The 13,069-nt window shown below is 41.9% G+C and overlaps 1 protein-coding gene across 1 annotated transcript; it reads left to right on the top strand.

Moving 5' to 3' along the window:
- Window positions 1–574: 574 nt before the first annotated feature.
- Window positions 575–11,643, top strand: LOC113616838 (uncharacterized protein C10orf88-like). Its single transcript, XM_027100203.1, has 5 exons — window positions 575–863; window positions 1,640–1,843; window positions 2,679–2,751; window positions 5,550–5,756; window positions 10,839–11,643. Exons 1-5 carry the CDS (start codon window positions 700–702, stop codon window positions 11,295–11,297), a joined length of 1,107 nt encoding a protein of 368 aa, XP_026956004.1. The 5' UTR covers window positions 575–699; the 3' UTR covers window positions 11,298–11,643.
- The last annotated feature ends 1,426 nt before the right edge of the window (window positions 11,644–13,069 follow it).

The raw sequence follows: 13,069 nt of genomic DNA, 5'->3' as shown, positions 1-13,069 counted from the left end.
GGCCACAGACCTTCCTCAGACGCCACCCGCCCCGGCCCCACACCAAGGGCGACACCGTCCCAACCTCCTCCTCAGCTAAAGCCGAACGACCGGCACCCACCTGACACCCTCGGAGGAGAGAGCGCGTGTGCGGAGCGGGCTGAGGACTTTCTGAAAAGCCGACTCCACCGCCCGGCCGCCGCGTCCCCAGCCCCCCGCACCCCACCGCAGTCCGCGGAAAGGCTCGGCGTCCGCGACACAGACAGCAAGGGTCGGGACGAGGTCCTTCAGGTCTCGAGAGCGACGACATCACACCTACCTCACGACGTACTCTCCTCACCGGACCAACCCTGCGGGTAGGTCCAGCCACCGGCATCCACACTACATCTCCGGGGCCAACGTCAAATCACCACTGGGTTCCCACGCGCACCGCATCGCGCCTGCGCACAGCCCAGCAGCTGGACCAGGCTGTCAGTGCGCATGCGCCGGACTCCAGCTCTCCCCACACACCTGATTTTGAACCCTCCGCCCAAACCGGCCGGCGCGCGCATGCGGGTTTACAGTAGCTGGTGTCTCCCCACCCCGGCGAGAAGCTGCGGCTCTGGGGTTTGCAGCCGGACGAGGCGGAAGTCGCTCTGTTCCTTTACAGTCCCTCAGTCTGGCGGAAATTAAAGAGCTGTAAGAGAGGTTCCGGAGCTGGCCCGGCGTGTAGGTGGCCAGATGGAGGCCGAGACCGCACACCCGCCACTGACCCGCCGCCCGCCGCTGGCCTCTTCCTGGGATGCCGCGTGTGGAGCCCTGGCCCAGAATCTCCATCTCACCCGGTCTGATCTCGGCGCCCGGGACGCCGACTGGGAGGAGCTGCTGGCGCCGCCTGCCACCGGGTGCGCCGGGCCGGCGGGGACTGGGGTTGTGCTCGGTGCCAGCCACGCCCCTGGGGGAGCCTGGAGGGGAGGCGGGGGCCGTGAGGGGAGAGGGTCTGGACCCGGAGACGAGCCGGTGACGGGTCTGTGCGGGCGGCGAGGGCGAGGAGGCAGGTCCCGGGTGGCGGGAGGGTGGGGGCGGGCCCGCGGGAAAGAGGAGGCGACTCCGGCGTGAGCGTCGGGCGCAGGGGACGGGGGGCAGGTGACCTGAAGACTCGGCGTTTCACCCCCTTCCCCCTTGTGTCCGTCACGTCGGCTCCTGAGGCCCCCTGTCGGGATCAGAACCGCCTTTCTATCCTGAAACAAAAACCTCCTGTCGACCAAAATAGGCATTAAAAAAAAAATCCAGATGTCGAAAATCTTCCTCAGCTTAGTTTTGAAAATGGCACACTTTGGTCCTTTATTCCATTCTGCACCCCGCCCCACTCCCACTTCTGAACTGTTTTTTAATTTACACTAGCTGCCCAGTACATATATTTCATTAACTGGACAGGCAATTATAGGAAGTCGCTTAGAATGTATTACAGAAGTCAAGGGAAAAGAGTGGAGAGCCCTCACCTCTAAAGCATCATTTCCTTGGGAATTCTGTATTGAGCATTTCGTCAGTGCTTTGCAAGGCGCTTGGTCTCCAAATGCAAATGTAAATGAGTAGGATAACATGTCAACCCCTGTGGCCCATTAAGTGGGTTAATGACAGTGTTCAGAGAACTGTATAATATTCTTCATTTTCTTTTCAGCCAGGATCTGGTGATTTTGAAAAGGAACGTGAACAGCCAAGATGAAAACCCCTGCTTCCTTTACCTGAGATGTGACCCTCCTGGAGGTGAAGAAATCGTTTCTATTGGCATTTTAAGTTCAGCAAGAAATATGGAAGTATACTCAGGAGAGGAGTACTGTGGAACCAGTAGGGGCAAGAATGTTTGTAATGTTCTGGATAACAGGTTTGTGACGTATGCGTGTGGAAGTGTTCTTCTGAAGTAGTGTTTTATTTTCTTGAGCTTTTGTGATATTTATTGATTCTCTGACATTGTATCTGACCTTGGTGCCAGATACTAGGGGAGAGAAGATAAAAACATACCAGCAGACATAAAAGTTTAGACCTTTAGGGATCTTAAAGACAGTCTAGATCAGCCTAGTTGTTTTTATAAACGTGGAAATTGAGAGCTAGTGGAAGAGAGAGTAGTTGGTAAAAGATCATAGCTAGTTAGTGGAAGACTGATCAGATGAAGTTTTGGTAAGTGTTTCTTGTCTGTTTTCTTTAACTCACAGCGATCTGTTTTCCAAAAATTAAGTTGTCTATCAGTCTGGAACTTTGAACATTTTCCTGTAGGAAACTCTTTACACATAGTGCGTGAGCCCGACACTGTGCCATACCAGTATATTTATTTAACCCATTTTTATACTTCTTGATTTTTTTTTTCTGATTTCTTACAAAGATTCTGACCTAATCTCTCCTTAATATGAATCAAAATATGAAGTGTTTTATATACCGTGCATGTTGGACATAATGGGTATGTTATTGAGCTTTACAGTGTGCTCTGTGCTACGTAAGTATACATTTGATATCTAATTTCATTTTCTTATACAGCTAGTAAGTGGCAGATGTTGTCTTTGTAGCCAGTGCACTTCAGTAGGAAGTCCCAGCTGTTTATGCCTCACCAGGAAAACTGAATCCAAGGATTTAAATATTGTCCTGGAAACTTTTAATTTTAAATGTAACTGTTAAAAGTGATAATATGTATTTTTTTTTATAAATTAAATCTTTTTTATTTTTAGTGAACATGAAAAGATTATTTTGTACAAAAAATATCTAAAATTGGAGTCTTCCACACATGCTTGTAAAATAAAGGTAAGTCATTCCTAAATTTTAACTAATTTGAAAACTACAGTTGTTTTTCTACTATATATACTTATTATCTATAGGTTTGGTAATGTAGTTAGTCCAACTTGGTCCCTGGTTTTAGTTCAGAAATACTCAGTAAACATGTAAAAAGAATTTCTTTTCTAAAAAATTGTCAACATTCTTCTGTTAAAATTTGACCATTTATTAGCTATGGTTGTAACCAAAAGTGGTGTCCAGCTGCTCGCCACTCAAACAAAGTTTGCTTTGTTTTGGATGCTGGCAACAGCAGGGTTGGGGCGTTGAGGGTGCTGGACTCCTGTCTGAAGGCCGACTCCTCCCACTGACCATCATGGGGCAAGAGCTTTTATAGACAGACGGAGGGGGCTGCATGCAGAAACAGCACAGCCACCTCTGACAGTCATCTTAAAATTGGTCATGTGGTGGCCTGACCAGCATCATCTTGATTGTTCTTCAGTTCCAGGGTTGGTTTATTCCCTTTTCCTTGAGGCCAGTTCTCGGAATTGTGGCAACTTCTGTCGTGGCTACAGTCTGGTCATCATGTAGTTAACTTCCTCCACCTAGTGAGGGTTCCAGTATCTATAAGACAGCTCGCAGGATGTGGCTCAGAATATGATCTATAGCCCTTGAGGAGGAACTAAAGGTCCTTGACTATGCTTAATGACTAAACTATTATTATTTGGTCTCCTTTGACTGTTTTCCTTTGTTTCTGCAGTTTCTCACTTGTCTGATTAAACTTATTCTTTGGCTAAAGTTTTTCCACAGACCAAAGGCAGGCTGAGGACAAGGGGGGCAAGGACCATAGGGTCCTGCTCCATTTCCTAGTCATGTCATGTACTGTTGTTAGTACAGCAGTATAGTACTTTTGGGCCTTAAAAAACTGAGTTAAAAACATTTTTTATCTATATATAAAACTTAGGTGCCAAGAAAACCACAAGCAGTTTTGGTCCCCAAATCTAGAAGGATAGAACACAATCAGGGAGGATTCAGACATGGGTACCACAAAGTTAAAGGAGTTTGGATTGGTGTCTTCAGCCTGAAAAATATTATTAAGGTGAACTTTACTAAGCTCATCAGATCTAAGGAAATGGTACTGAGCTGGAAATCGAAAGCCCTATTTTTTTAAAATTTTTATTGGAGTAGAGTTGATTTACAATGTTGTGTTAGTTTCAGGTGTACAGCAAAGTGAATCAGTTATACATATACATATATCCACTCTTTTTTGCATAAGCCCTGACTGTTAAATGAGCGCTCTTGCTGACTAACACAATAACCTTGGGCAAGTTCCTTCACCTTTTTTGACCTACCTTATGGGTAATATTAGGGAACTGAAGAAAATTCTTGGATTGATTATTTTTAATTTCTCAAATTCTGTGCTGATTATTACTTACAGAAGAGCACACAACTGATTATCCCAAGATGTTGTTTTAGGTGTATATACTAATAGCTTCTAAAGTCATTTAAATAAGGCAATGCATTCATCCAACAAATACTGGAGTGCCTGTTGATGCCAGATACTGTACTTGGCATTCAGGAATTGGCAGTTATGAAATAAATTGGAATGAAGGCCTCACATCACAAATATTATAGTGGGCAACACATAATAGGTTGACTCAGTGTGCAAAATAGGTACTACATTTGCTAGTGAGACGGACTTGGGGGTTAAAAAGCAGAACAGGGATAATATGGAGGTTGGAATGTGGGTGTTTACATTTCATGAGGTATTTACTTACTTGTTGATGACAGTCACATCTTTGGTGCCACACTGAGTTTTTAGATCATGGGTCTGTGTTCGCCTGTGTCTTTGTGTGATATATGGGTTTGTTGTGTCTCTGAAGGTGAATGGTATTTGAAACTGTGCTGTGGAAGTACCAGGGAGTGAAAGAGTGTTTCATTTAGGGAAATCCTTGGGTTTGTATGAAAGCTTCTTCTGGGCCAATAGTATATGTAAGTTAAAAGTAATAGTTACTGATGCATATGTTTGAGCACTTATTCAATGATATATACTGGAAATTTTAACACATAATCCTCATAACAACCATGTGAACTCATTTTACTCCTGACTCAAGTTTGGTATTTGCCCGTGGTCACCCAGGCAGAGCCATCACTGAACACAGGTCTCTCTGATTCTAAATGCTATTTACTTTCCACTTTGCTGCTTTGTTGTCCTATACCACACATGAAATGTCTTTTGGTCTAGAAGCATGGACAACATGAAGAAGCATAAAACATTGGAAAAGCTACTGGGATAGAAGCCAGAAGAAACAAGCTCAGAGCTCAACTTTGCTAATTGGGTTTCTTTTGCAAGTTAAAAAAACCACCCTGAACTCCTCTTTTTATGTGTAAACTATTGAGCTCTCTTAGGTTGTATTGATATTCCCTACAGTTCTAAATTCTAAAATTCTGACTTATTTATATTTAGTATTTCACAAACACTTTGCATGTGACACTGGACAGTCTTATTTTGTATTAAATAATACTATAGCAAGTTTCAGTATGTTACGATCTCAGATTGGTATAGTTTATCTTTAATTCCCTAAACTAAGTAAGTAAAACATTATTTACACATAATCTTTTATTTAAAAAGGACTTTTTGCATTTATATTGTTTTCTTGAGTCTTTTTTTGGTCTATGACTGTTCTAGAGAAACCTTTAAAATGTACTTGGAGTTAATTTTTAGATTCTTGAATGCTTCAGTCTTACTGCAGTATTAACAAGAAGTGACCTTAGATAATAATTGTTTTTATTATCATTATTAATTTTCCTGAACTTTTGTATTATAATAGCTGCTCTCCTTTGGTGAAAAGCAGTGTGTGTTCATCAGTAAAGTTGTGGTACACGTGAGGCCACTTTCAGCAAATTCTTCAGCAGGCCCTCCTGCTCTAGGATCAAGGATAGACCTGGAGAGGGTCCAAACTATCATGGAGTCCATGGGGTCAAAGTTGTCATCTGGAGCTCAGCAACTGATGAATATGGTTATTTTCCAGCAACAGGTAAGTAGAAATGGATTTCTTTCCAGATACTGTTAAAATTCTTTAAATGATGTCTTCTTATAAGGACATGTAGAAACATAAATCTTTTTATTTCAACTTTTGTTATTGATTTAACTGTTAGCTTTACTAACTTTTCTAAAAATAACGTTATGTAGACCTACTCTCTTGCAAAAAAATATTTCTACTACAGACTTCACAATTTTCCATGAATTCACTCATTTATTCATTCAGCAAGTATTTATTTAGCCCCTTCTTAGTGAATACCACAGTTTGGGTTACTTTAGAAGATTCAAAGATGAATTAGTCGATAACCTGTCGTTAAGGATCTCTGTAGTCTTGTTAGGGGAGTCAGGGCATCTAAGTGGGGAATGATGAGGAATGCTAGGAAAGGCTTATGAAAGGAAGTAGCGTTTTATCTAGGCCTTTAAAGAGGAAGGGTGGGGTTAAGCAAGTAAATTTGGAGGGATGCAACTTGAGAGATAGAGAACAGTATGGATTAAATCTTCAGTGCTAGAGGAATAGGATGTAGCTAGGAAATGAATACAAGTTCATTTCTCTGGAGTGAAGAAGTGACAGGAAGTTTCAGGTAGACTGGGGCTGGATCTTAGAGGATTTTGAATGATGTTATAGAGTTTGTGGGTGTTTTTTAGCTCTGTTTTAATAAATTTAATCCGCTATTATGTGTAAGATGAGTCAGTAGGAAATATGCGTCAACAGAAAGTGAGGCTACAAGAAGGAAAGCAGCTCTGTTATTTCCATCATCCAGAGGACAGTAAATGAGAGTCTAAACTTGGAAGGAGTAACCTGATGCTGGATTGTGAGAGGCTACAGCAGTGGGGCCATTGGGACTTGACAACTAACTTAAGATGGGTTCTGTGGGAGAAAAACAGAATCAAACGTGAAACTAAAGTTTTCAAAATGGTGTTACCATAATATACATGGAACCCAAGGGGGAAAGCGACTTGGGGGAAAAAGGAGTGTAATTTGGGAGTGTTGAGTTTTAGATGTGAATAACACATGCCCTGGGGTGATGATGTGAGACTTTGGAAACACAGGTGAGGCTGGTGGAGTGGAGGGAGGTTTGGGAGGAGCATGCCTAGTAGATGATGGGAAAGGGGGTGAGGGGAGAGACCGGAGCCAGGAAGGAAGACCCTGGGAGAGTAGGTGCGTTTGCTAAGAATACGGGGAGAGGAAAAGGGAACCAGAAGAGCAGGTCACGGCAGTGCTTAAGAGTCGCAAGAGATCTGATGTCAGGAGACCTGAATTCAAAGCTCTCAGTTATTTGGCATCGCTTCCTCTTTTTGAGGATAAATTTCTTCGTGTTTACAATCTAAACGATAATACTGGTAAGATCATAGGATGAAAGTGAAAACCAATAGTATGAGTTTAAAAGCTTGCATAACTTTTGTGAGATTTGCCAATATTAATTTAGGACGAGGATCGTTGGATCGACAGGCAGACACAGGGGAGCAGGAGCGTTGCTGATGGTCTTGGAAAGCATGGGAAGGAGAGCTGTGAAATGAACAGCGTCCATACTCTCCTTGCTCTGGCACTAGCATCTCACCTCCATACCTCAGGAGGCTCCTAGCTGGTCCTCCTGCACCACGCTCCCTCTCCACAGTGCAGCCAGCATGGCCTCATCGGACTCCACGTCCCCTGTGTCAAGCCCCCTGACTGCTTCCCTTGACACTCAGTACTAATCCAGGTTCCTTACGCTCTCCTCAGAGATCTGGGCCCTCGTTACCTCCTCAGCCTCATCTGCTGCATCTCCTTAGATGCCTTGCTCTAGACATTCTGATGTGGGTATTCCACAAACATCCAGACGTGCTCCCACCTCAGGACCTTTGCCCTCTTAACCGTTCTCTTTGGCCAGACTCCTCTCTTCCTGGCCTTAGCAAGTCTGCCTTTTTCTTGTTATTTCAACCTCATCTTAAACGTTCCATCTTGAATGACACCTTCCCTAACCATCCTGATTAAAATATTAGCCTTTTCCTCCACATCTGTATCATGTGTTTTCATCAGCGCTTTCTTGCCTGTTTTTGTTTATGTGTTCTTCTGTGTATCTCATTAAGATATAAGCTTTGTGCAAAGACGACCTGTCTGTCTAGTTTATGGCTCCGAGTAAATTTTACATAATTAATATATATGCCCTTTGGATTATCAACTAAATACTCCTTGGAGACCTTCAGGGGGTCAGTTTGAATAGTGATGAGATGGAAACCAGATTTTGAGGGATTAGATGGTAAATGGGTAGTTAGAATGTGGAGGTAGCCAGGGTAAAGTGGGTTGTTTCAAGAATGATAGAGATGAGGAACCTGCCGGTATCAGAATCCCTTGGAATGTTTAGAAAGTGCAGAATCCTGGCCCTCACCAGTGACCTGAAACACTGAGGTTGTGATCCAGGACTCACCTATTTTATACAGGCAATGCCAGATGAGTCTTATGCATAGCATATTTTAAGAACAGATGTTTGAGGGGAAGGATCCAGTGGACATAGAGATTAAACATTTAAAAACAGAAGAAATTTTTTGTGTGTGGAAAATTTTGGAAACATTAGAGAGGGTTAATGAATTAAGTAAAATCAGTTCATGGACTGATTTTTATGTTTTAAAACCTTGACTTTGGAAAAGAAATGACGTGAATAGTAGTTTGTGGGGTTTTTTGCCCATGTTTTTAGGGTTTTTTGTTTCATTCCCAAAATAATACATTTTCTTTGCTATGAACTTCCGTCCATTCACAAGTACATAAGGTATATTGTAAGAGGGCTCTCCCAACTCTCATCCTATTCCCAAGCTTGGTGTGTGTCCTTGTCGCATTTTCTATCATATAGAAACACAAGTCCTCCAACCAACAGCACGTGTGTTGTAACCCCCCAACACACGTGCTAAATCATTATCTATGGGGACATTTGGGAAACCCCCTGGGGAAGAAAGAAGGTGATCCTGTTAAATCGTCTTTTAAACATGCTAGTAACAGCCTTCTTTCTCGGGGGGAGGCTGTATTTATGAATGATTCTCACAGGATATACCTGGGTCTCCAGGATTGCTTTTGTCCACAAACAAGGAATCCATGGAACGTCTTCCTGGAAAGTCATTTAAGCTCTGTAACTATCTGTTGAGTATAAAGTAGGGATGTTTCATGACCAGAACCTCTCCTTCTATGGAAGGGGTGTAAACCCACACTGTTTGGAACCTTCATGTTAATTGGGGCAGGGCCTGTCCTGATGAGGAAAGAAAGGACCTGGGGAGCAGCTTTCTAGACTCCCTGCTTCACCTTTGCCTTGTGGTTCCTTGTTTCCTGGAAAGTTTCTTGAAGTGATTTCTTCTTTCCTTGTATTTGAAGTTCACATGTGCTGACTTTCATTTGTTTTTGCTTTAGCAATTTAGAATAATTGAGTAGGAATTCTGAGTCAAAAGTGCCTGGCATAGTTGTCGTTTAATGTTATCTGAGGGAAAGCTGTGCCCGACTTTCTCAAAGAAAATATATTCAGTTATTCAAGATTTTCACTGTTTACCTTTTTCATCTGAAAAGATAAAAACATCGTTTTTTCTAGCTTTTTCAAGGTGATACTTTTTGGATTTTGTGATAATTAAAAAAGTTAAAGACAGACCTTTCAGAAATCCTACAAGATGTTCAGAGATACTTATTTTTCTCAGAAATCTGAGGGTATGTGTGCAAATTTGTATTTGTCTTGTTCACTGTCTTATTTCCAGTCCCTGAAACAGTACCTAACACAGAGTAGATTTCTGGTAAATATTTGTTGAATGAATGAGTTTGGAGCTGGCTTTATCCAAGAATCATTTTTTAGAATATTCAGAAAATATATGGACTGAGTGTTTTCAGCTAATCTTGTATAATATTTTTCTCAGTCTCTCTAACTAGATACTGAGCAACATTAAGTATGAGATGATATCCCCTATAAGAATCCCTAGTAGAGTTCTGTGTTTAGAAGTTAAGATGGAGGTGTATAACTTAACAGTTAGATAGGCTAGAGGTAGTTTTGCTTTTCTCTTGTGGAAAAATTGAAGAGCGTAGCAAGAGCATGGCCCTGTGTAGGAGACAGTGTAACCTGCTCTCAAAGGTGAGCCTGAGTCTTCTCAGGAAATAATATAGCATAGCTGGTTGAGTTGAGGCCACAAAACATAATCATTACCCTACAAATTATTAAAGCAGACTTAGCCAAAAGGTAGGTCGTTTTAGTCATCGAAAATGTCACAGAAGTACTCATATAACATCATACTTTAAATATGTAACTATCTGGTCTATACTCCAATGAAAATAAATTGCATATTCTTAGGTTGAACCATATGTGACGGTGGGCAGATGATTTTTTTTTCCTGTGTATTTTTTTTTCTTTTAACATCTTTATTGGAGTATAATTGTTTTACAATGGTGTGTTAGTTTCTGCTTTATAACAGTGTGAATCAGCTATACATATACATATATACCCATATCTCCTCCCTGTTTCGTCTCCCTCCCACCCTCCCTATCCCACCCATCTAGGTGGTCACAAAGCACCGAGCTGATCTCCCTGTGCCATCTGTTTACATTTGGTAGTATATATATGTCGATGCCACTCTCACTTCGTCCTAGCTTACCCTTCCCCCTCCCTGTGTCCTCAAGCTCATTCTCTACGTCTGCATCTTTATTCCTGTCCAAGGCAGATGATTTTTAATTCTATGAAAGTTATCAATTACTGTGACTGAATTGAGAGTACTAGATTTTATTACCGTATTAAGGAAACATTAAAATAAGCCCGTGCAATTTTACTAAGTATGTTTGTATTTGTTTGAATATTTTCCTTAGCAAAACTAGTGAAATGATTAGAAGTCCTGACTCTGGAGTTCGGTGGCCTGGGTTCCAGTCCTGCTTCTGCCACTGACTAGTTGTGTTACCTTGGCCAAGTTAACTTTAGTCTTGGTTTCCTAACTTGATATTGGGATAGTAGCTATAGCCTACTCCATGTGAAAGTTCTGGGGATCAAATGAAAGTAGGCAGGTTGCCTGACTCTGAGTTACTCCAGAGGTTACCTGTCATCATCACTCATGTTAATAATAACATTTTCTTATTTACCTTGCTTAGAATTGTATTCCCATTGGACAGCAGCTTCAGTCAGTTTTGGGAAGCACTGGATACAAGCACATGATCAGACTGCAATCATCATCCGCTTCAGGGGCCTTCGACAAGTCATCCCCCACACCTTTCCCTTCCAGGACTGGATTGACATCTGGAAACGTGGCTGAAGACTTAAAAGTTTACATTGATAAAAGTACGCAGCCAGCTGGTGGAGGAAATATGACAAGCCTCCAAGAGTGTAAAATTGTGCCACAAAACCATTCTCTTCCTGAGAATGATCTTAAGAATGCAGTATCTTCTTTGTTACCAAAGAAAGCAAGCGACAGCTCACATATACCTAACTCTGAGTTGCTGCCTGTTCTGCAGAATCTGTGTAGTCAAGTGAACCATCTCCGTGTGGGACCCAACACCAAGTGGCAGGAAAGCATCACCAAGCCCGGCGAAGGCGTTGTTGGTGTTACGTGAGTGTCTAAGACAAGTGTGGTTTCGATTGGGGGCAGGAGGGGGGAGGCAGGTGGAGGAAAGCAGGTTTGTTTCAATAACTACTGCCTGAAAATGTTTCCAGAGAGGATCGTAGGAGCTTTCACATTTCACCATTAACACACTATAGGAAAGAAACACTCAGCAGAGTAGGATGGATTGCTTTGAAAGAAGTGGGTCAAACTGGAGGTGCCGAGCACTTCTCAGGCATCTGATGGAAGGGGTACAAGCAGCAGATAGGGTCAGAGTAGAGAGTTGTCTGCATGAATGGAGAGGAGCTGTGGTGACCATGATATGTACATTTTTTGCCTGATTATATGAAGTGAGCCATTGTAACAGATGTCCTCTGTAGATCGTGTGTGACCTAGGCTAATTTCGGAGTCATCCAAACAGTTTTCAGCTCTGAACTATTTGTAGTGTACAGGCCCTTATCCCCTGATCTCATAATTCCAATTTTTTCCAGTCCTGCTTTGACTGAGGGGTGGCTAAGTGTTTAGTATGTTCCCCATCCTTTATATAGATGTAATGTGTCCAAATTTTGCGCTGGATTGGAATTCAGGACTCTAATCATAGTTCTAGCTTAACTATTGCTTTACTGTTTAAATCTTTTGGCTTAGCCTTTTTTCCCATGTAAAATGAGGGAGTTGTATTGGTTGAAACTTTCTTAATGTCTCCAGTAGCAGTCTTAATGTCTCCAGTTGACGTTATTGAACAAGTGGTTCTTATTTGGGAAGGATAAGGAAAGATAACAATAGTCTTTAATTGTTGTTTTTTGTTTTTTTGTGTTTTGGCCATGCTGCGTGGCATGCGGGATCTTAGTTCTTAGTCTCCCGACCACAGATTGAACCCGTGCCCCTGCACTGGAAGCGCGGAGTCTTAACCACTGGACCACCAGGGACGTTCCAGTCTTTAGTTGTTGATAGTCTAATCAATGTTAACTTGTGATATAGCAAAACAAAGCAAACGAACAATAAAACCCAAAGGAAAGAACAAAAAACCTAAACAGATTTAAAAACTGCTCCTGTGTCCAGCTGAGGTGGAATGTCCCCATTTCTCTCAGATACCCCACTTTACCAATAAAATCCCTGGACATAATCCAGCAAACATACAAAGACTGTAAAAGGTGGAAAGAAGTCAGATTGCTCAGGGACTGTGAGGCTTAGTGTTCCTTGGTTCCTAGTTACCTGCGAGTTCCTTTCATCATAGATGGGTATAGGATTTTGTCAAATATTTTTCCTATGGCCATTCATATGATCGTGAATTTTCTTCTGTAGTCTGTTCATATGGTGAATTACATTAATTTTAAAAACTGAACCTGCCTTGTATACCTAGAATAAATCCCACTTGGTTGTGGGCTGTAATTCTTTTTTACACAATGCTGGATCTGATCTGCTAATATTTTGTTGAGTATTCTTGCATCTAATTCATTAGAGATACTGGTCTGTATTTTTCTTGTACTGTCTTTGTCCAGTTTTCACGAGGGTGATACTGGCCTCATAAGATGAGTTCTACATCTTAGAAGAGATTGTGTAAAATCGGTGTTATCTCTTCTTAAGATGTTTGGTGGAAGTCTCTAAGGAAAGCAGCTGGGCCTGGTTATTTCTTTCCTGGAAACTGTTAAATTACCAATTCAATTTCTAACATAGTAAAGTTGTCAATTCTCCCTATTGATATGCAGGCTTAATATTATGCATATTGAAATCCCACCACAATATTTGGCAGACATAAGCAGGATCATTTTCAAAATTATATGAAAA

This window comes from Aethalodelphis obliquidens, unplaced genomic scaffold (assembly GCF_003676395.1).
Source record: "Aethalodelphis obliquidens isolate GAN/ISIS:26980383/991018 unplaced genomic scaffold, ASM367639v1 scaffold625, whole genome shotgun sequence".
Lineage (NCBI taxonomy): Eukaryota > Metazoa > Chordata > Mammalia > Artiodactyla > Delphinidae > Aethalodelphis > Aethalodelphis obliquidens.
The sequence above is the reverse complement of the archived record's forward strand: the minus strand, read 5'-3'. Positions and strand labels throughout refer to the sequence as shown.

Bases quoted from the DNA above. Each gene is read 5' to 3' on its own strand.
- LOC113616838 (XM_027100203.1), top strand. From the start codon at position 700: ATGGAGGCCGAGACCGCACACCCGCCACTGACCCGCCGCCCGCCGCTG. The intron at 864-1,639 runs GTGCGCCGGGCC...TTTTCTTTTCAG, and splicing joins CTGGCGCCGCCTGCCACCGG to CCAGGATCTGGTGATTTTGA. The intron at 5,757-10,838 runs GTAAGTAGAAAT...TACCTTGCTTAG, and splicing joins TGGTTATTTTCCAGCAACAG to AATTGTATTCCCATTGGACA.